This window comes from Folsomia candida, unplaced genomic scaffold (genome assembly GCF_002217175.1).
Source record: "Folsomia candida strain VU population unplaced genomic scaffold, ASM221717v1 Fcan01_Sc008, whole genome shotgun sequence".
Lineage (NCBI taxonomy): Eukaryota > Metazoa > Arthropoda > Collembola > Entomobryomorpha > Isotomidae > Folsomia > Folsomia candida.
In genome coordinates, this window is record NW_019091200.1 from 5,720,680 (window position 1) to 5,745,542 (window position 24,863).

A 24,863-nucleotide genomic window follows, 5' to 3' on the forward strand; every position below is an offset into this window, starting at 1 on the left:
GTTTATTATTAATAAGGTATGTATGGATATATATAAGTCGAAAGTGCGACGTATTTATAAAATATACTAATAAAATCTTACTTGTGAGGTTTGGCATGCATGCTTTTTTATGATTTGATTCAATCCATGTGCATATAAGCACTATCGATGAAAGTAATGTGACGAGGTGTGCGTGCAGTTTCGCAATTGTCAAGTTCATGGTGAGACGATAATAAATTGCTGCATCTGAGTCTTCAATTAATCAAAAACTTAAACTAATTTTAAGTATATTTAAGTGAAGATACAGTGAAAATAAGTAAGCAAAATTAAGGGAACAAGCTATAGCATAAAATACAGTTGGTTGGCTGACTCCTGTTTAAACTTGAAGGTGAGACTACGATCCTGGGTCAAAAGGATAACTTTTGGCAGCTGCACGCTTCGTACGTGCTCCCAACTTTGTTGGATGTATTGGTTTAGTAACCAATCCATCCAAAAAATATACACACCTTTTCTTTCTACGCATTCCGGTTGAACACAAAAGTTATTAGTTTCCTTCCGGTGGTATGGTATCTCAGTGTTTGTGGGGTTTCTTACCCGTTGTGCATCTGCTTTATAAGTATTTTGTTCTCCCTGAAATCACACGTGCTAGGGCAGAACAAATTCTTGATTTTGATATAAGTATTTTGTGCCCACCACGACACACACCTGGACTTGCTTGGATTGGATTCGGTTCATTGTTTGCAATAATAATGATGATGGCAGAGTAATTTGACTCGATTTTATTTAACGAGCCTCACTCACACATATTTTTTAAGGCTAACGTTGATGACATGAGACGGCTGTTTTTTAGAGTTGTTCTCATTATTATACAGAAAATTTAGATGCTACATCTGCGTTATTGGATTACAATTATTCATCATGATTTTGTAGAGTTTTATTCATTTTGTTATACATTCAATCCAGATGCTATTTCAATCTGTTTAAAGACAGATGATGCTTCAAATTGGGGGCGACGATGACAATTTTGTCAATTTGTGGAGTGAGTGGAGGGATTCGATTGTATTGTTCGTTTCATTTTATGTTGCAAGGACCATCTGCCCGTCATCAGCGTCAGCCCCATTATTGCACGAGTTAAGATGGAGGAATGCACAGTAATTTAGTTAGCTGGCTGGACCCAAATCCTTCAATATATTTACGTACGTATATACGCACAACTCAAATCCTTTGTCTCTAATCGAGTGGCATCATAAAATGAAAATGTATTTGACGAAGGAAACGTACATATTTATTGATTTGATTGGCATTTGGTGGGTCTTGTTACTCGTCGTCGGTTGTTAGTTGGTGCTGATGGTGAGCGAGTTATTTATTAGTGACGTCTTTTGGAATTAGAGTGTAAGGTCGACGCAGCCAAGTAGTGAAACTGGGGTTCAATTGTTATCCACGTTTCGAGGCATTCTTTAACCCTGCCCTTGAGGGAGCGTTCACCCAGGAAATGTGCGTATGCAAATCGAGAGGACGAGTCGTTAAAGTTGTCAAGCGTACGTTTTGATCAGTACATTTTTCTGAAAGAGTGGAGAGGTTGACATCTCACTAAAAGTCTCAAATTCCCGAAAATTTCGTCGTGGTGTCAAAATCGTCTCGAAAGATTTCCCAATTGTGACAGAGCTGAAATGAAGTCATGTTTAGATTCAATAGGCGCTTTTATGGGGGCGTGAGTGGGGGTGTGTGTCGTGCCACTTAAAAATACAGGACTTGCTTTGAGGTACATACATTATTATGATTGTAAAATGTGAACGGCTCTGTTAGAGAGAGAGACACACATTAGTTTGTAGTTTCATGTAATTAACACGTCTTGTCTGACTTACTTTTACTACTGAATTACGGTGGGTTTGTGCTGATGTTGAAATTAATAGTGGGAGATAGTCCCGACAGGTGAGCAGCTCAGGTACATATGCACATACGTCGTAAATTGGGAGTAGATTCCCGTTAGATTTCGCAACATGAAAATATTTAAATTTATGAACCCTTTTAAGTCTGGAATTTGCTAAAAAATCTGGTCTGGAATTTTATTCTTCAACTCCTCAAAGCATAAAATTTATGGTTGAAGGGGTACCCAAAATCTTAGAGGACGCCGAAGCCGCAGTGGTCACTCATTGGTTAGGAATGTGGGTTAACTAGCTAAATCGTTGCGATAATCTCAGCCAGGAATATTTAAGAGATCGTAAAATAAAGTTGGGACAAGTAAATAGCTTAAATCTCTAACTGGCTGTCTCACCCACGACCAGTACTTAGATACCAAATGGCATCTTAAAAGTCGAAGTCATCATTAAGCAATAGGTTTTCTATTGCATGGACATAAGAAATAACACATTGCTCAATATTTACTCGCACTTACTTATGTATTTCACTTTATGACTAAGGACTAAAACCAAAAATTAACCATCCATCCATTCAGTATTTACAAGCATGTATTTGTACAATACTGTCGTAATGATAATTTGATGGCTGGTTGTGGTGTGTGATTCGTACTGCCGTCGTTAATACGGATACAGGGACATATTATTCACTGGTAATTACTCAGTGTCGTAATGGACACAAGAGTAACAAAAATAATGACAATGACGACGAATTGTTCGTCGTTCGTCGTCATCATTATCAGAGAAAAATTATTAATGATTTGTTATTGAAGAAAAGTGTCGTAGATTTTGTAAAAAGTATTGCATAATCGTATTCGTAATCATATTTTTGTCTCCCTTTGTTCCAATCGAGACTAACCTTGCCTACGTGATTTGGAGCATGTCCGGCGATTCTGTAGATCGGAATATGATTAGCATTTGTTAATGATTTCAATTTCGGTATCATTTTTATCACGGATGATGATGGCATCATGCGATTCCCTTGATTAGAGTTTGATTAAGGGGGAAGATGCGGAATCATGGTTAGGCATCGGATGGTAGATAAATTTTATTAATTATTGCGAACATACAGTTATCTAGATGGTAACAGGATTAGTTTAAGGTACTCATTAATTAACTAATTAATTCAGCCCGGTTTTAAGGAAGTCGCGTTAGTTTAGTTCCTAGTCGGTGTTTTGACCTAGATATTAAAAAAAACATCCTGATATAGAAAAAAATTGTACTAATTTATACCATTTTTTTGAAATTTTCAGAAATTTTTGACAAGTATGAAAATTTCTCGAAGAATTAATAGAGACCTTCTCCAAGTGAATTGAACAAGATGACGGTCACCGGAATGGATCTGCGCCCAGGCTCATCCGCCGAAAGTGGTGGGGGTGGTTTCTCACAGAATAATTTAAATCGATCCTCCCACACGAGAACGCACAGTCATCCGCTCCCCTTAATTTCCGGTTTTAGTCAAATATGTCCCGATCAACCGCCACAACAACCCATCTCCTCAACCCCACTCACGGATGCCTTAAATCTCGACTTTGTCAATATTCCCTCCGCCCCAGGATCCATTCCTGCCTCCGCCATGGAGAAGTATTTAGTCGGCAATAATAATACAGCCCAAGAAATTAGCGACATTTTAGTTGACCTCGACCTAGAATGCAGCAGTACTAATAGTAAATCTTGTGCGTCCGAAGTTGTAAAAGTACTCGATAATTTTAACACTTTGTTAGAACAAATTGACGATAATATGACACCAATGACGACATCACCACAAAAGTTCGTCTCTCCAACGAATTCTTCTGCGGGGCCGTCTTCCGCATCGAAAATAAAATCAAGCGTGGAAGCATTCGCAGATTTACTGCTGCGTGGCGAAAATGAGGATGAAGATCTCTTAATCGTGGAAGTAGAGCTTCCCGAGGGTAGTGGTCCCCCCGATTTGGAAAACGGTGGTGACGACGACATTGAAGACATGCTTGACGACCAGGAGGAGGGTCAAGAAGATGCCGAAGCGGACGACCAGCTCTGTTCTTTACAGGGAGACGAAGAAGACTTGGACTTGGAAGGGTATGAAAGTGATCGACCCATGGTGCGTGCCTCCATGAGAAAACTAAGACCGATTAAAGTTAAGCTTAAACCCGTCCCGGAACATTTCGGTACCGGAAGTGGGTCGGAGTCATCCAGTGAAAATAGCAGTGATCAACTATGTGTCGTGGTTGTTGTCGGTGGTGGTGACAGTGCAGCACAAAGTACTAGTGAGGGAGTTGTAACAATGGAGTCAGGAGTAATATCAGAGGGTTTGAGGGGAACTAGTCCGACTCGTCAAGGGACGAGTGCGAATTCTAATACCACTGGAGGCATAGCGTCATCATCCGAAGATGCAGTGACATCGACCCCATTGCTGGGAACGAGTAGCTGCTCAAGTACCAATACTACTGGGTAAGAGAAGAATTTAAGTCTTTTTTGAAATGTAAAGATGATTAGCAATTTAGCATCGAAACTTTTGGCGTGCAAAATTTCGCCAAGAACGTTTCCCCACAAATGGCAAAATCATCATGATTATCAATTCCATACACCACCACCACCAAACCAGAGATACTATTTGTTTAACAAATCTCTCATTCTTTTCCAAAACATTCCACAAATTTTTCACAGTAAATGCAAACGTTAAGTACCCTATAGCATTGTCACTTGATTGTGCGGTGCAGTGGTGCGATTGAGGTGAAGGTGTCAAAAAATCCACCACCACCAACTCTTTTTTTATACATTTGTTCCTTTATTTATTGCTCTATGAGTCAGCATCAAAGGAAGAATAGTGGTCACCCTTGACCTGACCACGTACGTATAGCGACCACAAAATACTAGCAGACCACCCTCCCTCCCATCATAGCGCACCACCAGCCAGCCAAAGATCATTACATAAATCTATCTATTTACCAAACTAAATGCAGATCTCCTTCTTCCTTCCTCTTTCAATTCGTTCGTGTCAACTTTTTTCCAACTTCCACCTTCGTCATCGTTGCCAATTGCCTTAATTTCAATATCTGCATCATATTGTAGCATCATATTGTGCATCCAGGTCAAGTTCAGTTTTATACGTCGAGAGGGTTCCTACAATTCGTCATCATGTATTTATTTATGGCGTCCTTACCGCATTTTCGTCATTTTTTCCACCAAGGCAAGGCTCCCCTTCCTTATTCCTTGTGCACTTTACCACTGCTGAGCCTTCTCATTCATTTGAAATGAATATGTAAGGGTTCACGCTTCATTCAGTTAATGGTTCCAAGCAAAAGAACGCCTACGCAGAGTTTTTATTGCTCAATTTTATTGAGCTTGTTTTATTTTGAAGCCATTCTTTAAGTTGCACTTGAAGTTGAAGTTCGTTAAATTGCGGTTTAATTGTTGTGTGCAGTTTTTAATTGTTAAGCGCCCAGAGTCGTGAATAATTGTGGAGTTTTTCATTTACGACAATTTGTGCATAAAACGTGATAATGAGGATTTCACAACTTCTTTTACAAATCGAGCTCATTTTGGAGAACTTGGACAATTTTTTTGTCTATGTGAAACGCTTCGCTCCGTTTGTGATGTCGTCATGAGGTGAAAATTACTAGTGGGGGGACATGGTGGATCGTAAGTTAGTAAGGTTTTGGGTGGATGATTAGTGGAATGTTTGGTGAAAACGATGACCAAATTTTTGTCAAAGGGTACCAAAATTAAAGCAAGAAATGACCTTGAGTACTAAATATTCAAAATAAATTGTTCTTATCTTCATAAACTTCTTATCTAACAGAGGTGCCTCCAGTTCGTCATCTTCCTCCTCCTCCTCCTCCTCGCCGTCGTCGGTTTCACCAGAATCTCAGCAGTCAGCCTTATTACCATCGGCGGCCTCTTCCACAAATAATGCAACGACCAGCACCGCCACAGGATCGTCGTCCTCGTCGCCAACCCCACCATCATCGGGAACGACTACGTCCTTATCACCCCCACCACCCACGGCGAGACGAAGATTGGGTGGCACGTTGGGAAGTGTGCCCGCAAGTCGATGGCCGCATCGGCTGTCCTCCGTCCTCGCACTGATTGGGTGCACTCTAGGACTGAATAACGTTTGCAGGTAGGAAATTAAAAATAAATATGTATTTGGAAATTTTGATCTTAATTTCTGAAATTTTTCTGCCTAGATTTGGACTCCTCTCAGTCAACTATGGAGCGAACTTTGTCGTGCAATGGGTCATATTGTCGTTCGTGCTGGGTGTGCCACTCCTCACCTTCCACATGTCGCTGGGTCAATATCTCCATGCCGGAATTGTAGGGATGTGGAAAATATCCCCGATTTTTCAGGGGATTGGGGTCGGACTTTTATTTTCCCAGGCGTTGGTCGGCCTCTACTCGACGGTTGGGGTGTCCTGGATGCTTATCTATTTTAGGGATTCGTTCATTACTCGGGGGGATCAGTACCGGTGGGGGAAATGCGTGAGGGAATTTAGGGGTGAGTTAAACACGAAGTTATACTAAAAAGTTTAACAAATTTTACTCAACGATTGTTTGGCGCAGAATGTGATCCATATCAGTCACAAAATCAGACGGATTTTGCAGATACGGTTCCTGACTATTTCAGGTAAATTCTACTTTGCTGCGAGGGCATGAATTTATTTGAAGTATTTGTTAATAATTTCTTAATTTTTAGTGGGGTCGTACTGCAACGCGCAAGTCCGGACTATCCACACTCAGTTTATGTGCCAAACAGCCTCAAATTCACAGTTGCTTTTAACCTAGCCGTTGTCTGGATGCTTATCTTTGTCTCGCTGTCGAAAGGTTCGGTTGTAACCTATTACGTAAATTATGGTGCTATGTTAATTTCAAAATTACGATTTTGCTCCTTATACTATTAGGGTTGAAATCGTATGGAAAAGTGGTCCACGGTTTCGTCTTAGCTCCAGTTGCAGCCCTTTTCGTCCTAACTTTCAAAATGGTGGGATTAGTGGACAATACTTCATCACTGTTCGGACAAACGGCCTGGGTCGACTTTTTCTTTAACACGCAGGTGCATACATAAATACATAATTATGTCGTAATTTAATTTAAAAATGATTAAATTAACCAAATTTTTATCGTCAGACGTGGGTCGTCGCTGCACGCGAAGTTTTCTTCACCTGGGGTCTCTTGGGGGCTTGCGTCATGCAAGTCACCTCCCACAACAGACACGCCCACCCGCTCAAGTCTGACGCCGTAATCGTCGTCCTCGTCACCACGGTGGTCCTTTTACTCTCCGCCTTTGTCGGAAATAGTTGCCTTTCTATCATTTCCGCGGCGACGCCAAGTACTGCGACAACCCTTTTGCAGCGGTACTCGTATATCCCGTCGTCATTTGAGAGCGAACGGACGTACAAGTTCCTCTCTGTGGGAGGTGGGAGTAACAAACCAGAGGTAATCAATGTTTAACATATTTTTGAAATTCTAAAACTGTTCTAAAAAAATTCGCAAAAATTTGGTTATATAGGATGCCTCCTTGTTTCCACTCTCGTCATCCAACCTGCACCACAACCCGCTTCTGATGGGGGTGCGAATCCTCCGAATGGACGGAAAAGCTGGCAGTGACCCGACCGCGAGTGGATATCAAGTTCTCCGCTTGGCGACGGAACTATTTCCCACGGCGATGGCGGTGTTAAGTTCGACGGGATTGTCCCCTTTTTGGACGGTTCTCTTCTACTTTACGCTCGTCCTTTTCGGTTTGGCGCAACAAGTACGGTTATCAAATTTTAACTAATAGTTCTGATAAAAGAAAACAATTTTCTAATGTATTAATTTGAATATTTTTTAGCTTGCGATTTGGCACACTGTCATTAAAGGAGTGATCGCCATCAAGTACAAAATGCTCAAAAGTTGGGAAACGACTATTACTTTTTTCGTGTGCGCGATGGGATTTGCTCTCGGACTTCCGCTGTGTACAGAGGTGAATTTTTTAGTGGACTGTAAAAAAAATTTGAAATTTTTGAGGACATAATTTTATAATGATTTATGTATTTTTTTATAGACTGGGGTTTTCGTAACTTATTTTCTCGACTTCACGGTCGGATCTGGCTGGTGGATCATGATTCTCTACTTGCTAGAGTTGGTGGCAGTGTTCATCGTTCGAGGTGCGCCATACTGTGGGGAGAACATTGTCACCGTTCTGCTGACTGGACCGGGAAGGATCGCCAAGTTTCTGGCACCATTAGTTTCATTTATTTGGAATGTCATCATGCCTGTTGCGCTGCTGGTGGGTGCATAATTTGCAAAATAATTTAGAAAATGAGTATCACACCTAAATAAGCATTTTTTTCTAGGTCTTGTCAATCGCTTCCTTCAAAAGTGGCAACATCCGCGAACTCTACGACTGGAATCCAAACCGAGGATACATTTTTTGGCCAAGTTGGACCCGAGAAGTGGGATCGCTGATACAACTCTTGCCAATTTTAGCTGTACCATTTGTCGCTATTGTGCAGAGTTGTCGATATCTGACGAATGGATCTTCCGATATCTTTGAGGTGCAGTTTTTTTTATTCAAATAGGCAATTTCTTTATCACTAATTCTTATTAATTATGCAGAGATTGCAACAATTGTACCGTCCCAGTACTCGGTTAAGATTTGGAAGTGCGAACTCAGAATCCAGAAGAGAACGGTCTACCACAGGTCGAAGTGAAGATCCGCCCCCCAAATATACCCCACCGCCGTCATATTCAACTGCCACCGGTGCCAAGTAAGTGTACAAGCAAATCTGCATCCTAAAATAACGATGATTGAATTCAAATTTAAATATTTGTACTCCACAGAATTGCACGCTTCCTCCGGAACAGTATTCGTCGCAGTATGCGCCGCATCACTACAAATCCCAACGGTCCATCAACCTCCAACTCAGATCCCAACCTGCCTCCCCCACCCGCCTATGCGTCCGTCATTCTCGAAATTAATAACCAATCTTCACAAGGGTCGACTTCCTCCTCGTCGTCCTCGTCCTCAATTCCACCTCCACTCTACTCTGAAGCGACGGCAGGAACGTCTCGCCAAGGGACAAAGGACATCACAATTATTTCCGGTTTCCGCACAAAGGTCCCTCTCAGCCACACCCTGTCTTCCGACTTTAGCCGGAAAGAGCGACCTTCCGTGAGAAGGATTAGTTCCGAAATCAATTCGAGAGACATCGCCCGAATGTTAAGCTTGCGGTCGGGCGTTGATAACAACAATGGTGTTGACGGTGGTGGTGGTGGTGTCATTATCGATCATCAACTTCCAGGAACGTCAACAGCCCCGCCCTACACTTTTAGTCACTCTTCCCTCGAAAAAATTGACTATGACCTCGATTTCCTGAACCATTTGGAGCTTGGGTGTGATCCTGATGCACGACCGACCTTTGACCTTTTAAGTTTCAACAGGAGTCGAAACAGGAACAGTAACGATTCACAACTCGCCTTAATTAGTGATGGTTTCCTCTACGATAATTCAAATGGGGGTGGTGGGAGCAGAAGCAGTAGTCGTGTCGAGCTAGATATCGATATGAGACTGGGCTTCCAAAATCCTGAAAGACATTCCGAGGCTTAACTACAATTAAGTTTAATTATTTCAATTCAATTAAGGCAATAGTTGATAAATGTTGTTCAAATTGTTGCCTTATTTAAAACTAATTACTGAGAACTACAACAAAAATATGCCATATTTACAGAAACGTTCCACTTTTTCAGTGTACCGTTTCTCCATGCAAATGAATGAACCTGTGTGAATGCAATTTTTGTGCGTGGTATAAAAAGAAAGTTGTGATTTTTTGTTTGTCTCTACTCCTCACTATTATGCAGATTTTTCTTTTACATATATTTAAATAATGTTACCAATACATAAAATGCTACGTAAATAGTCATTTCATTTCCTAATTTTATTTTATTTAGTTAATTCATGTAAAGATTAATAGAGAGAACTGATTTATACCCGAAAACAATTTATGGCTGAAATGTGTCGACTAAAAATATGATGAAGATTTCGAGAATAAAATGTTGATTACAGAATTTGAGAGTAGATTTCTGAAAAAAAATGATGAACGAATTTATACCGATAGATTATATTTTATTTTCTGCCGTGTCCTTGTCCCACTGATTTTGGTCGATTATACATCGGAGATCGATCCGGTTTCGGGGGAATTTTAGCATCTGGGATGGCGTTATCTTCATACTCGTACTTATCGAGGCCTTGGTCGATACTCCAAATCATGGTGCCTCGCAGGCAGTTCTTCTTGGCCCAGGAACGTTTAAAGGCGAGCGTCTCCTCGTCATCATACCCGACCCATTGGTCCTGCAATTACGATAAGGAGACAATTAGGGTTAGATTAATATATTATGTGCTTAAATTTAATGGAGGTCATACCTTATCGAAAACAAGAATCTTGGACATTGACTTTTTATCAGTGATCGACTTTGCCCCCTTGGTCTTTATGATGTCAACAATTTCGAACCAGCCCAGCGTTCCTGCATCGATTAAATAAAATTAGTCCGCAATTTACAAGATTGCACGTGTTAGAAAGTACTTAAAAATCTCATTACCTGGAGCATCAGTGCACTCTCCGCCCTTCGCAGCCCCACTGAATTCACATCCGATCTTTTTGCAAGAGGGTGTTTTCAGAGTGAAAGCTCTCCCATAGTAGCCAAGACCTTGAACAAATGTGACAATTTAATTGGACTTAGAATTTAATTAAAGATTCAATTAATGAATTTACCCAGGACAAGTTTTTCATCGGGAACGCCATCCTTTCTGAAAAGCCCGATGGCTGGTTCAATTTCAGAAATGTCAGTGTGTGGCTTAACATATGGGCCGAGCGACTCAATGTCCTTATCCCAGGTCCCGTGAATATCGTAAGTCATGACCTTTAATTATGACCTTGAATTATTTAAAGTATTTTATAGTAACGTAATGTAAAGTATGGAGGTGATCATCGTTGCGGGAGAGAGTCAGCCCATGATCAGTAGAGATATGCATGACTTTATAATATATGTATAAACGCCATATGACCTTTAATTAAAGGTCATATGACCTATTTTACGTACGAAGCATTTTTGGAAGCATTTATTTTCCTGGTGATTAAGAACTAAGTACTTACATTAACCCAGTCGAGATATTCTGACATTTCTGCAATCTTGAAGTGCCTCAAGTACCAATAACTCGCTGGGGCTGCAATGGTTATTAAATATTTCGACTTGAACGCCGCCCTCATCTCTTTGATGAGGTCCAAATAGTTATCTTTGTCCTCCGGAGAACCCCCACGGTCATCTGCCACGGGATACTCCCAGTCGACGTCTACGCCGTCAAAACCATACTCCTAGATAACCCAAATCTTTACTAATCTATTGATAACAACCAGGTAGTTATCATGGCTTACATACTTTCATGAATTTGAGGACAGACTGAATAAATTTCTTCCTGCTTTTCGGGGTTTCTGCAATATTGTGAAATTCCTGCTGTGTTTCCCCAGGGTCATTAAACGCCCAACCTCCAATTGACGCCAACACTTTCAAACTTGGGTTGAAATCCTTGAGTCCGGAAAAGTTTCGCATCGCCGAGTCCTCTTGGACGCTCGGTGGAGCAATGACACCGTTACTCACGTCGACGAAGGCGTAGTTGAGATGGGTGTAGAGATCAGGGTCAATATTATCAACGGTGTATTGGTTGCACTTCCGGGTGGCAGCCCAGGACGCGTAGTAGCCGATGTTGACGGGGGAGGAGGAGGAACCTCGAGAAGAGCAGGAGGGGGCTGGCGGATCGTCACAATTTCCCTGGCATTCTTTCTTGCAAAATTCTTCCGTTGTGCCGCAGAAACCCCATTTCGAGCAGCACACTGGTGGATAAGTTAAAATTGTTGAATGGAAAACATAAATAGAGCGATTTCAATGACGCCATATTTCGCACACTCATACATAGAATTTAATTTTGAAGAAAATGAAGTTTAAATATTCAAATAAAGAATTATAATTATTGCAAATAAAAATCTACATTAGTTTATTGATTTGTAACCTTTAAGGGGACAGTCAAAGTCCAATGCCCATTTGCCACACTCTGGTTTCGCATCGCAATTATTTTGGCACCCATCCCCACAAAAGTCTGGTCCGTAACCGCAGTTGCCCCATTTGCTGCAACAAGCGTCCGTCCCGCAAGGCTTATCTTTGGAGCAGGCTTGACCTCTGACCTCTGTGAGACAGACTGAGGCAAGAAGTAAGATCAAGGGATAATAATCGCTTATCCCCATGTTTGCTTATCTAAATTAGAAAAAAATGTCACACTTTTTTCAACACTTTCGAAACAAACCAGACAGACACCGCCACCATCGATTCGTTAACTAATCGCAAATTGTGTTTTATATGACGATAAAATCTGGATAAAAATCTGCACGAAACAATTGCCCCAGTTAATTAAGACCAATTCGGATGCACTCACACCTCATTTATTATTTACCCAGCCCCTATTTTATGCTAAGCAGGAATTGTTGTCCGTTCCATAATGTGCAAAAAATAAGTGCATTTTCGCAAACACAGATATATAATTTTTTGCAAATTAACAATCTATGTTGTGCATCACACGCATGCAAATGCATAATTCATAAATAATTCTTTGCAAAAAATACTCCAAGCGTCATGATTTTATTCACGTTTGTATTTATTCCGTTCAATTTATGTTACAACTTTCTCCCATTTTTTTTAACAATTTCAATATTTTCTTCTTTTGGATGAGAAAAACAGACATAAAATTTAAATATGTATACGTATGCACATATATTGTGGAAGATTTGGTTTCTCATTTATATAACTTTCACTTTAACTTTAATTAATTAAATTGATATATAATGATCAAAATTTCCAGTTCTTCAATAACTAACTAACTAACTAATTAACTATTCACAATACAGAGACAAACAGCTAAATTTATTTATTATAATTATAATATTGACTTTTGTTGAGTATTGCATTTGTTTCCAGTTTTGCGTATTTTATTTTTCCGAGCATAATTTCAACCAGGTAGATTTTTTATGTATTACTATGCAGGGTGGAGGCTATCTTTTTCCGGCTTATCTGAAAATCTCCCCTCGTTTACCCGGGTACGTAAGAGGTTTGCGGGATTTGAAAGCCGTCGGGGAGTTGAGGGAGGAGGGAGGCGTAGCGAACCTCGACCTCTGCTCTGAACTTGGCCGTGGTGGCCATGGCGGTGAGCGAGGAGGCGAGTGGGAGGAGGATCGTGGCCTGCTTGGCGATTTCCGCGTTCGTCAACTCGTCAAAGGCGAGGAGGGAGAAGACCATGAGGCGCAGGGAGAGGCCGAGCAGGAGCAGAATGAAGCGCAAAAAGGTCAACGCGCACCAGAGGGAACACACCTTGATGGCAGATTTTAAGGGACGCCTCTCAGTCACCTGGAGTTAAAAAATAGCTGGTATCAATCATTGAATAATGGACATAAAATCGGTTGATTGGTTGTTGAAGACATAAAATGGATAATATGCGCCCCATTTCTCTAAGGTTCTCCCACTATGTAAATTTTTCGGTTTGAAAACAGTACATACTTCGGATTATAAATTTTGTGACAAAATTTCCTTTCATTTTCTAAAGAAATTGCATGCAGGTAAATCTTTACGTTTATTACATTGTATGAATGTGTATGTAGGTATTTGTATTTGTATGGCGTCAATGAAGATTATTTCGGAATTTGTGTGGTGAGTGGAAGATTAGATAACTTTTGGAAAAATACATAGTCAGTGATAAACAGTTTCAATTCAAAAATTTACCTGAGGCGTAAGCTGACAAGGCCCGATGAGCACTCGAATCCCCGTAATTAGAATAAGTAACGCTACAAAGAGTCCCAGCAGGGAGATCGCGTGACCCACCACGCTCCAAAAGTCGAGCTCCCCAATCAACTCGAGCACATCTTGGTGACCTGTCGAGATTGAAATGACTCCGTCGCCCCCACTCCCATGCCCACCTCGAAACTCTCTCAACTTCCCCATCCGCTTCAAATAGTGGAAGACATCCCAGCCAATCACGACCACGATGGCGACTCCCTCCACGACCATCTCCCCCAGCACGGTCAGACGGCAGGAGAAACGATGGGCGAAATTGTACGAGGACATGACAGACAATTACACTATTTTTTAGTATTAAATATTTACTAAGGCCACGTTTTGAGTAGAGTAATAATGCAGCGACGTTATTGTTGTTGGCAGTGGTGAGTTTGACGTCAATGGGGGAGCAGGGGTTCCCATTTTTCGGAAAAATTAACAGCAATTCGCTGTACGGGAAGAGAAAGTGGATTAGAGAAAGTGAGAGAAAGTTATAGTTCGAGCCAAAAAGTGAAAGCACTATGCGAGAGTGGTGACTTTCGTGTAGAAAATGAGTAAAAAAAATGCACAAGGATCCGGATGTTATAAAGAGAGAGAGAAAGAGGAAAGTTGCAACATACTGCTGAAAGTGAGCATCCAGTTTACTTAGCGTTTCATTCTTTGCTTTGCTTACTTAGCTTTCTCTCCCTCTTTGCAGAGAGGAGGAATAAGGGAAATATGATGAAGTTGGTGAATGGCATGACCTACTTCATTACTTACTTCTCCTCGTGCAAGTTCTTTCGCCACCACTTTTTTGTCTACACGGCAGAAACAAAGAACAAACAGAACACAGTGAAATGTAAAATGTAATCAATATGTAGATACATACATAGATGCTGGACTGAACTTACGCAATTTTACAAAGTAAATTAATAGGGCTGGATTTTATTTTAGATACAAAATACACTGTAAAATGCATTTCAGTATTACAAAGTTGGTGTTAATTGTTACTCAAAACAATATACCTTTTAAACTCTAAAATTATTTAATAGTAGAACATATAACCATAATAAAATAGAACAGATTACATGATGGGCGCGTCCAAATCGTGCAAGTTTTCTTTAATGGCATGAATACTATTCTTCCAGCGGAACAAGGTATCGCGAATTTGAATCCAATGTGCTTTCGTGATGGCTCTTTTTACAGCGTATTGTACAATGACGCGTTGGTTAGCTTGTTCAATCCGAGCGGTGAGAAGTTTAGTTTTCAGGGCGTCGATAATGAATCGCTCAACCTGGACAAATGCATTTAAAATGTTTAATTACAAATTGTAATTTACAATGATCATTATTGCACATTATGATAATTAATTAGCTACCTCATCTGCCCCCAACTGTAACTCTTTCTGGATTTGCAAGAAGGAGACTTCTGGACTCTTCTCAGCCATTGAGATGAGGGTCAGGATCCTCATCTTTTTCGTCATCTGGGTATGATCCAGGTTCATTTTCTGCATAAATTCCTTGTGCCCAGCGTAAAACTTCATGTATTCACTCAGCCCGTCGTACACGGCGACCATGAGAAGGTCATGGATGGGATTTCCTTAAAATTAATTGGATAATATTAAGCCCACATTACTTCAATAATTAATTCTACCGAAATTTTAATTAACTAATTACCTTCCAAAAACTTGACTGGTTTCAACGGAAGTAAATGATCCAACAGATAAATATTTGGGTCCGCAAGTGAGGCGAGGATACATCTCTGAGCGTCCTCTCTTGCTTGAGACGCGTTTTCCATCGTGTACGTCGCCAATAAGTCAAGCATCACTTTATAAGCGTCGTCACTCATTTTGGAATTAGTCAACGAGGTGTGCAGGAGGCGATAGAGTTTCTACAAAATAAAAAACCGACATTATAATAAAAATAATTAATAATTTGACAGAAAAAGTCATTATTTTTCAAAATTTCAATAAAATGCAAGATATCATTATCCTGACGAATGATTATCAGCATATTGCATATCGCATTCGCACCTGTAATTGTTCGGCCGTGGGTGGCCTGGCGGAAAAGGTCTTCTTGAGTTGGTTCGTGTTGGAGAAGACCGAGGCCATCTGACCCACCTTGCCGGCCACCTCGACCATGTGGTAGTAAACGTGGTAGCGCATCGCGGACCGTTCGCTGAGTGAGAAGAACAACAGTCGCAAAACTTTGAGGGCGATGAGGCCGTGCTTCACATCCGGTTCCCAGGCCGTCGCTAGCTTTTCACAAAACGCCAACACAAGGCCGTCCGAGGCTTCTGTCTCCACGATGATGACGACAGATACGATTCCGTTCAGGACAGACTCGATATCAATTTCGGAACCTTTTTGAAACACGACATCGGAGACCTAAACAAAATAAAATTGAGGTTTATATATTAACGGAATCAATAATTAATATTTGTGTAATTTCTCACTTGAATGATTTTATGCAAGTCGTCCTCCATCCCTTTCGGAGACGGCTGTTCGGAAATTTCGGCCCCCAAAGATTTCATATATTGTCGCAGCTCTTGACATTGTTCTTGCGGAGAACAGGCGATAAATGAGGTTAGTTCGGCTTCCATCTAATCAAACATCATATAAATTTTACAGTTACACACTTGAAATTATGAACCGGTTTTTAAACTGCTACATTTAATTTTTTTAATTGCGAATTGACATATTCAATGTTAATATGTTTAAATAAGCAAGAGAAAGTACACTTTCAAAAATCTCTTAATTTATGCTTAATTTACTCTACACACAAAATTATTCCAATTCACCACCTCTTTACCTTAAATTTCCAAGTGGGTGTAGCAGCTTATTTCCAGTATTTTGTTGAAAATTTTGAAAAATTTTGAACAATTTTAACAGCACCTTCTTCACCTCGCCGGCTGCTTGGTTTGTAGTAGCAGTGGAAGTGATGGTTTGAGCAGGAAATTCAAATCAGTCCCCTGTTTACACGTGCTTTCAAGCTTCACTATTCACTACTTTCAATAAGAAGAATAAGAAAAGTTTTAATTTTAAAGAAAAATTGCTTAAAATTTTGACTGCATTTTTTGACAATTAAAAATTTATCTTCTGTAAAAACTTGACTTTACGACTCACGAGTGAACCAGCCTTTGGAATAGATTAAGTAATCAGGAATAATAAAGTGAGAGGTGAGTATTGGAAATATATTAATTATGTATGTATTAAATTTTTGTAATTTGTTAAATTATTGTGAATTCAACAATTTACAATTTTTATTAAAAACTTATTATAGTGATCATGGACGAAGGAGAAAATAAGTACGAGCACAAACCCAAGTTTTCGGGTAACGGAATGTCAAAAAATAGTCGAATTAAAGCGTCCCTCTTCAGAGATAAGAGGAAAGGAGGTGGAGGAAGGAAAGGGAAACCCAAAAAGATTGAGGATGAAGGACAAGAAGTCAAGCGGCTTAAAAATCTTATTGAAAAGAATCAGGTGTGTTTACATTCTTACGCATATGTTAAATATGTTACATGTAATTCGGGTGTCGCGATGGACTTAAATTAATAATTAATGAATTTGTAATTATGTTAGATGCCAGAACCCAGCAGTCTCAAACGATTCCAAGACCTCCCCATCTCCCGAAAGACTGTGTGGGGGCTGAAAGAATCCGGATATGCAAAACCTACCGAAGTGCAGAGAGAAAGTATCGGCCTAGCGCTCAGAGGGCTGGACATTCTCGGTGCGGCGAAAACAGGGTCAGGAAAAACTTTGGCGTTTGTCATTCCCGTCTTGGAGAAACTCTACACGTCCCTTTGGTCGGAGACTGACGGTCTGGGCGCAATAATCATCACTCCGACGAGAGAACTCGCCTACCAAATATTTGAAACATTACGCAACGTGGGGAGAAAGCATGACTTTTCGGCCGGACTTATCATTGGGGGGAAGGATTTGAAGTTCGAACGAAAGAGGGTCGACCAGTTGAACATCATTATCTGCACACCGGGCCGTCTTCTACAACACATGGACGAAAATCCAAACTTTGACTGCTCAAATGTTGAAATTCTCGTCTTGGATGAGGCAGATCGGTGCTTAGATTTGGGTTTCGAGCAAGATATGAACGCAATTATTGAAAATTTACCGGCAAAGCGGCAGACACTACTGTTCTCGGCGACGCAGACAAAGTAAAACAATTTTATTTGTTTGATATCTATTTGCATTAAAAACTGACAATGGGGATAATTTTCATGCGTTGATAAATTACTATGTTTTTTAGATCTGTGAAAGACTTGGCCAGGCTCAGTCTCCGTTCTCCGGTGTATATTTCTGTCCATGAAAATGCCGAGCATGCCACCCCCACAGCGTTACAGCAGAGTTATGTCGTGTGTCCGCTTGATGTAAAATTGGATATGATCTGGTCTTTTATAAAGCATCACAAGAAGAAAAAGGTTCTCGTCTTTTTGTCGAGTTGTAAACAGGTTAGTGACAATTATTGCAAATTAATTTGCTAAATTTTACTAATTCCGTGTCTTTGTTTTCAGGTTCGATTTGTCCACCTCCTGTTCTGTCGGATGCGACCCGGCACGTCCGTCCTCGCTTTATACGGATCTCTCCACCAACTCAAACGGATGTCGGTTTATGACGAGTTCTCCAAGAAACAAGCGGCTGTTTTATTTGCCACAGATATTGCGGCACGAGGCCTCGATTTTCCCGGAGTGGACTGGGTCGTCCAACTTGATTGTCCTGAGGATTCAACAACCTACATTCATCGGGCAGGAAGGACAGCCCGGTATAACAAGGGAGGTGAAAGCTTGCTTGTTGTCCTCCCTTCTGAAGAAGAAGCAATGGTGGACTCGTTGACGAGAAAGAAGATCCCGATCCAAAAAATTGAAGTGAATCAAACCAAGTTTGTCTCCGTGAGAAGAAAATTCGAGTCTCTTTTGGCACGTGATATCAATCTCAAGGAGTGTGCACAACGAGCATTTAAGTCGTATCTCAAAGCAGTATGGTTAATGAAAGATAAGGCCGTATTTGATGTGACTGCGTTAGATTTGGACGCGTTTGCGAGGTGGGTATTCCAATTTCATAATTAATTTGCTAAGTTATGTTTTATTTAAAAAATAAATCAAATAAATGTATTGTATATTTGTGTAGCTCGCTTGGTCTCGCGGTCGCTCCGAGGGTCCGATTCCTCCAGAGAAAGGCTGTATTAGAGAATCCAAAAAAGAAGAAAGGACAACAAAATGACAACCAAGATGATGATGACGATGACATAAAACTGGAACCGAAATCGGAATCTGATGTGGATGTGTCAGACATGGAAGAGGAAGAAAAGAAAGAAAAAGTTAAAAAAGTAAAGCCAGAAGAGAAGAAAAATGTGGCAAAGAATGAAACCGGCTTTAAAAGCAGTGGGGCTAAAACTCTTGATTTTAGTTTACCTGGTGAGAATAATTACCAACAATTACATAGTAAAATATGAACTTAAAAAACTGATTAATTAATTATGAATGATATTCAGACGAGGACAGTGACGATGACGCCGAGGCTCTGTTCAAAAGTAAGAAACCTGCCGAACTTGGGGATGATGAAGACAACGCTGACTTTGAACTCCTCCAGACCAACTCCAACTCTAGTAAATCTGCAAAGAAACCAAAATCAAAAGCCGCCCTGGCCAAGAAACTCTTAAAGAAGAAGATTCAAACAAACAAAAAGCTCACATTTGACGACGTCACTGGCGACGCTGTACCCGACATACGGCGAGAAAGACAGTCTGCCACCGCTAAGAGTTACGATGCCGAACAGGACGTGGGTGGCATTGATATTGAACGGGTCAAAGAAATCATGAAGGAGGAGGATTTCTATGATAAGCAAATATTTAGAGAGAGAATTCGTGCCAAACACAGGTATGCAAATGGTTGTCATATTTAAAATTAATAATAGTTCTGACCGGTTTTAAAATGATGAATTATTTTTCGCAGGGAGGAACGTCTTAAGAAACGACTCGCCCGAAAAGGTCTCAAAAAAGACGATGACGCCGAAGGCGACGATGGTAACGAGATGGGAGTTCAACTTGGCAATAGTGACAACGAGGAATCGGACGACGATGGCCCTGGTCCAAATCTCGGTTGGCTCCCAGATCCCGACCAAATTTATGGTGAAAGAGAACAAGACGAGGACGAGGACTCGCATTTCGAACCTGATGACGAAGATGATGACGACGACGACGACGAAGACGCCTACCGTAGGAAGCGACCATTGCAAGTAGTTAACTCTGATTCTGACAGTGACGACCAAGAAGAAATTCCTCCAGAATTCAGCCAAAAAATTAATAATAGCAAACTTAAAAATAGTAATGTTAGTGTTGGTGGAAGTAAATCGAAGCGAAAGAAGTTAATGGAGAAGGCAGGTTCCACGCTAGACAAAGGATTAATGGAGGAATGGGCACTAAAACTGTTGACTAATTAAATTATTTACTAATGTAACTCTTATATCTGAATTATGAATCGTGCTTACTTGCATAAAATTATTTTTATTTAAACAACTACTTAAAATCAAGATTTATTTACCATACATTTTTTAACTGGTTATCAAATTCAAATTCCATATCCCACAACACTGGGTGTGAATTAGTGACGAGAACAATGACATATTGGTCATGTTCTGCCGCATGACTTTTATCGTGATCGTTCGACCGTTTCTGATCTGCTTCCTTACTACCAATCCCAACGACAGTTGCATTTGTGAGAACGGCCTTCCCGAAGGATAACGTTTCGTTTTTCAGATCGTTGACGAGACCTTCCGTGGACACGGTGCACTCAGTTCCGATGGGGAGAAGGGCACAGTGACTGGAAGACAAATAGTTTAATATTTATTTTATCTTAAAAATTCATCTAAAAAATTGCTACTTTTCTATCAAATTAATTTGTCAAGATACATATCTTGCAAGTTCACAATACATTTAGAAAATTTAAACCTTAATAATTTTGAGCACCTGATCTTAAGAAACTCATGGCCTCTCTCCCCACACTTGATCTTATGCCTCCCCGCTGGCAGGAGGAACGTTATCGAGGACGAGCTAATCAAAAATAATTGTGGCTCCTTCTTCCCAAACTTGTACAAAGTTTCCACATTTGCCATAATCTGTCCGAAACGACCCGATGTTTCACAGTAGGCCAAAACCCTCGGAATCTGCAAGGAGCTCAAGCGTTCCCCGAAAATCGGTAGATTAACGGCCTGCATAAAGTCAGATTCGGATGACGACTTCTCCTCGTGATGGAAGTGGACGATTTCTACGACATCTTCGTCTCCATCACCCAATTCTGAACCTGGTCCACCCCGTCGACGCAACATTTCCAACGTGTCTCGCCTTATCGAGTCAAAATTTCCACAGACGACGTGAGGGAATTGGACAAGATCGGGGAACTTTCGCGACAGGAATTTCCAGTGGTTGCCCCCACCGTCGACGAGCATTCGCAACGAGGCTGTTTACATAATTGTGGCTTGTGTAAATTAGTTGATAACTGCTTATCAATATAATTTGCATAAATTACCTTCATTCCACAAACTCAGGAACAACTCTTCATTCAGGACTTGTTGGTTGAGGAGGATGATGGCATATTTGAGATCACACCCGTATTTCGAGCGAGGAACTTGTCCTGCGACCACAGCACTTTCCACGACTTCCAAAGGGTTCCAGTCATACTGCGGAGAAGATGTTGTTGACATTTTTCGAAAATTTGTCAGCAATTATTCCGACAAAATTGTCTGTATGGTTATTCCTTAGTCAGGAATACGATAAAGTCATTAACTTTTAACTGTTTGTGATGTGCCGTGCAAGCTAGGTACATATGTCTGTAGCTGTAAAAAGACTCGTTAATGAATATGCATTAGGAAAACTAAATTAGTAATGGACTCATTTAAAAGTTGAGTGCAAAATGCAAAGTTAAATATACGCAGTAAAGAAAGATCGTTATTTTATGCATTGCATTCTACCGTCCAAATTTTAGAACCTCGGCTTTAGTTACATAAATAAATATTATTGGTAAGCATTTACCAATCCATCTGCTGCATTGTATTGTCAATTGTGCCATGTCGTGCCAGATATCACAATTGTGCATCCGGGCAATTATTCCGGTTTTTGAGGATCATCATCACCTCACCTTGTTACAATATTTCGGCAATGCTTAGCGCTGTGCTGGTTAACAAAGGCTGAGTGACATTTCAATCAAACAAATTTTATGTTCAATGGAATGAAAAAAATTATCATTTTAGCTTTGTGGAACATGGAATTATGGAGACTCGCTTTTTGCATGCTCTCCTTCATGAATAAGGGGTGATCCATAAATTATGTCACGCTGAGGATGGGGGGGAGGGGTGCCAAGCATCCGTGACAAAGTGTGACATATGGGGAGGGGGGGTTCGGCCGATCCGTGACATCACGTTTTCTAGGCCTAACTTAATGCAAACTTTAACTCAAATTTTAATTCTTCGACTATGACCAAACTACAGTTTCGCAATTATTTAGAAATATTTGTCCAGCCGAATATCAAATGCAACTTCAAATGCAAAACTTCAACCAAGGTTTGGATTTTATGATTTTCAACCAAGTTTCTAAATTTTGTTCAAGCCTTCAAATAATTTGCACAATATCCAATTGTTTGTAAATGTAAAAAAATTAAAATTCATGATGCCATAAATAAAGTATAAAGTTTGCATAATTTCAAAAAATCATCATAATTTTGCAGATATTCATTCAACAATTAAAAACATTACTAAATCTCCAAAAATTTGCACAATTTAAAAAATTCGTCCGAAAGAACCATATAGTCATAGTTTAAAAAATGTGTACTAATTGAAGACAGCTGCATGATTAAAAAATGTTAACAATTAAAAAATATATAGCAATAAATGAAAAATTTGGTGGACTTTTTCAACTTATTTGAAACTTTTGAAATCTAAAAATAATAAAAAATTACGGGAATTTTGGAAAAGGTTGTTATTTACAAATCTATAACGCTATGACTTTTCACTCCACCAAAGGTGTGATATGAGTATAAATAGAGCTAAGAATTGTTTCTATCCTGTAAATTTACACGGGTTTCAATCAGTTATTGAGGAAATATTTCGCTTCAACCGCTATTTGCACTACATCTTCTATGAAAAAGGCGTGGCTTCATGAAATTCGGTAAAATAAAGTCAATTTGTGAATAAATAAATAAAAAAAATAAAACTAAGGCGAGAGGCGCTATTACAAACACGAAACAAGCCCTGCCACCAACACCCCCGTCTCGCCGTGGCCCCATTAATATTTTTATATCTGGGGGGTGTAACCACAGTTTTATTTTTTGTAATTCTTTCCTGCATCATACAACAATTAAAAAAACAATAATGGGGGATATATGCCAGCATGGGTGCATATCATTTTCGTGATAATGTCATAAAATTGTCACACAAATGTCGTAAATCAAACTACGAAAGCTTAATTTAACTCGTTTACCAGAGCAGCTAGGTCAATTCCAAAATTTCTGAATGCAGATTTGGAATGTATTTAATTACATGATTGCCTACGTTAAAAGCTGGTTTTAAGAAGTCAATATTTCATTTTTTTGTACGGCTGTTGATGAACAGAGTCCGGGTATATATTTCCCAAACTTTTTCAACAATACCGATGGATTTGAAACTTTAGGATCTTGGTTCTGGTATAGATTTTCTTTAATCAAAAATCTTTAATTAAAAAAATGTTTTTATACATATTTTGTCGATTTGATTAAACATTTTACACAAATATTTCGGGGTTTTTAAGAATATATCCGGACTCTGTTGATTAATGCAAGACTACATACTATATAAGTATTTAAATTGAAATTAATGTAAGAACTGCAGATAATAGGTTTTAAAAGTGCAATGCAATATAAAATTGTAATATTTATGAATTTAAATGCAGTTTACATTAGTAGTTAAAAGTTTAAATCATAAATTTCGGTTACACCCCCCCCCCCAGATATAAAAATATTAATGGGGCCACGGCGAGACGGGGGTGTTGGTGGCAGGGCTTGTTTCGTGTTTGTAATAGCGCCTCTCGCCTTAGTTTTATTTTTTTATTTATTTATTTTAGGGTTTTTAAGTGAACAATTTTTTAACCCCGACATTAAAAGATTATACTTGATATAGCCCGAGTTAGGAAAAGGAAGTAATTATCACCCAATCGAATTTTTGAAGGAAATTTTATCATAAATGCATTTCAACATTTTTAAAATAAAAACTAATGGTCCTAATTTAAATTAACATTCTTACATTAGTAGCGATTGGCAACATATGTAGCAAATCGGTATGGGTGACCTCACATACCACCCCTCCCGTTGAAAAATCTTACAATTTCATTTCATATTCTTTCCTTAGAATCCATTATCAAGCCCCATGTCAAATTTCTGCTTTCTAACACAGTTTTTAAATTTTGATGTATAATAAGTATGTACGTCACCCCCACCAGTTCAAATCTTGTTTGTACCAATATTTGAACTCGGTCGTTGCATTCTCGAGACACATATTTGTACCAAATTTTGGTCAAAAAATCGGTCAACGCTTGAGAAAGTTATCAAAAGATAGACGAACGTAACGATTATATAAGCCCTGTCTCGGGCCATAAAAAGAATTTCTTTACTAAAGTTGCTATGGATGTAACTGAATATAAAAAATTTCAAACCTCCATAGCTTCGTCATTTTTCATCCCATTTTCATGACTCTAAAGAATGATCTTAATAATTTTTTAAGCTCTTTCGATTTTCGTTTGCCGATTTTTCACTTTCAGCGGAATATTTTGAGATGCAGGAAAAAAAGTCACTAAAATGAGAAATATACCATGAAGGTGTAAACCGATTAAGCCCAGAGATCTATAATCAATACTACAAAGAATTTACTACCCATTGGTCAAAACCGCATGTCTCTACAACGTATGGTTCTCTCACAATCTTATCTGACTGTTTTGAGGTGTCCACTTAACTGCATACTATGGCTTCGCCGTAACCATGCACGTATTTTTTTGGGTGCATGGTTACGTTTGGGTCTCGCCTTAGAAAAAACCCAGGTGACACAGCACAAAAGATTCCCTTGTGAGTTCTGATATTACGCAATATTTACTACGCGCCCCCCCCCTTTTATACGAATATGCATGTTAT

The 24,863-nt window shown here is 39.7% G+C and overlaps 6 protein-coding genes across 10 annotated transcripts in view; 2 read left to right on the plus strand and 4 right to left on the minus strand.

Moving 5' to 3' along the window:
• Window positions 1–9,925, plus strand: part of LOC110853646 (sodium-dependent neutral amino acid transporter B(0)AT2) — a 30,938-nt gene extending 21,013 nt beyond the window's left edge. For 2 of the 3 annotated variants that reach the window (XM_022101952.2, XM_022101953.2), the window contains exons 2-14: window positions 3,149–4,325; window positions 5,677–5,997; window positions 6,065–6,372; window positions 6,438–6,501; window positions 6,571–6,698; window positions 6,776–6,927; window positions 7,002–7,310; window positions 7,384–7,626; window positions 7,705–7,836; window positions 7,918–8,142; window positions 8,210–8,410; window positions 8,472–8,623; window positions 8,697–9,925. In XM_022101952.2, the coding sequence (XP_021957644.1) occupies window positions 3,217–4,325; window positions 5,677–5,997; window positions 6,065–6,372; window positions 6,438–6,501; window positions 6,571–6,698; window positions 6,776–6,927; window positions 7,002–7,310; window positions 7,384–7,626; window positions 7,705–7,836; window positions 7,918–8,142; window positions 8,210–8,410; window positions 8,472–8,623; window positions 8,697–9,462 (4,110 nt within the window). In that variant the 5' untranslated portion in view covers window positions 3,149–3,216 and the 3' untranslated portion in view covers window positions 9,463–9,925. Of the gene's footprint in view, window positions 1–3,148; window positions 4,326–5,146; window positions 5,591–5,676; window positions 5,998–6,064; window positions 6,373–6,437; window positions 6,502–6,570; window positions 6,699–6,775; window positions 6,928–7,001; window positions 7,311–7,383; window positions 7,627–7,704; window positions 7,837–7,917; window positions 8,143–8,209; window positions 8,411–8,471; window positions 8,624–8,696 lie in introns of those variants that run through there. The other variant, XM_022101954.2, reaches the window with a different exon arrangement.
• On the minus strand, window positions 9,776–12,242 carry LOC110853648 (chitinase-3-like protein 1). Its single transcript, XM_022101955.2, has 7 exons — window positions 11,917–12,242; window positions 11,289–11,740; window positions 11,006–11,224; window positions 10,625–10,772; window positions 10,452–10,559; window positions 10,276–10,376; window positions 9,776–10,203 (listed from the first exon to the last, which is right to left on the minus strand). The coding sequence occupies exons 1-7, from the start codon at window positions 12,146–12,148 to the stop codon at window positions 9,979–9,981; spliced, it is 1,485 nt and encodes a 494-aa protein (XP_021957647.1). The 5' UTR covers window positions 12,149–12,242; the 3' UTR covers window positions 9,776–9,978.
• A 301-nt stretch (window positions 12,243–12,543) lies between these two features.
• LOC118436482 lies at window positions 12,544–14,481 on the minus strand. Its single transcript, XM_035854655.1, has 2 exons — window positions 13,674–14,481; window positions 12,544–13,301 (listed from the first exon to the last, which is right to left on the minus strand). The coding sequence occupies exons 1-2, from the start codon at window positions 14,013–14,015 to the stop codon at window positions 12,987–12,989; spliced, it is 657 nt and encodes a 218-aa protein (XP_035710548.1). The 5' UTR covers window positions 14,016–14,481; the 3' UTR covers window positions 12,544–12,986.
• A 147-nt stretch (window positions 14,482–14,628) lies between these two features.
• LOC110853649 (eukaryotic translation initiation factor 3 subunit M) lies at window positions 14,629–16,652 on the minus strand. Of its 2 annotated transcripts, XM_022101956.2 has the most exons (6): window positions 16,514–16,652; window positions 16,158–16,304; window positions 15,736–16,089; window positions 15,380–15,593; window positions 15,082–15,302; window positions 14,788–14,997 (listed from the first exon to the last, which is right to left on the minus strand). In XM_022101956.2, the coding sequence occupies exons 2-6, from the start codon at window positions 16,302–16,304 to the stop codon at window positions 14,788–14,790; spliced, it is 1,146 nt and encodes a 381-aa protein (XP_021957648.1). In that variant the 5' UTR covers window positions 16,514–16,652. The 2 variants fall into 2 exon arrangements, with proteins under 2 accessions (XP_035710547.1, XP_021957648.1); XM_035854654.1 differs by lacking the exon at window positions 16,514–16,652 and having other exon boundaries at window positions 14,629–14,997.
• A 73-nt stretch (window positions 16,653–16,725) lies between these two features.
• LOC110853650 (probable ATP-dependent RNA helicase DDX10) lies at window positions 16,726–20,233 on the plus strand. Of its 2 annotated transcripts, none has more exons than XM_022101958.2 (8): window positions 16,726–16,880; window positions 16,985–17,184; window positions 17,284–17,873; window positions 17,966–18,167; window positions 18,231–18,757; window positions 18,844–19,130; window positions 19,208–19,592; window positions 19,668–20,233. In XM_022101958.2, exons 2-8 carry the CDS (start codon window positions 16,990–16,992, stop codon window positions 20,152–20,154), a joined length of 2,673 nt encoding a protein of 890 aa, XP_021957650.1. In that variant the 5' UTR covers window positions 16,726–16,880; window positions 16,985–16,989; the 3' UTR covers window positions 20,155–20,233. The 2 variants fall into 2 exon arrangements, with proteins under 2 accessions (XP_021957650.1, XP_035710546.1); XM_035854653.1 differs by having other exon boundaries at window positions 16,779–16,873.
• Window positions 20,180–21,704, minus strand: LOC110853587 (thiamin pyrophosphokinase 1). Its single transcript, XM_022101873.2, has 3 exons — window positions 21,240–21,704; window positions 20,681–21,170; window positions 20,180–20,534 (listed from the first exon to the last, which is right to left on the minus strand). Exons 1-3 carry the CDS (start codon window positions 21,412–21,414, stop codon window positions 20,252–20,254), a joined length of 948 nt encoding a protein of 315 aa, XP_021957565.1. The 5' UTR covers window positions 21,415–21,704; the 3' UTR covers window positions 20,180–20,251.
• Between the last annotated feature and the right edge of the window lie 3,159 nt (window positions 21,705–24,863).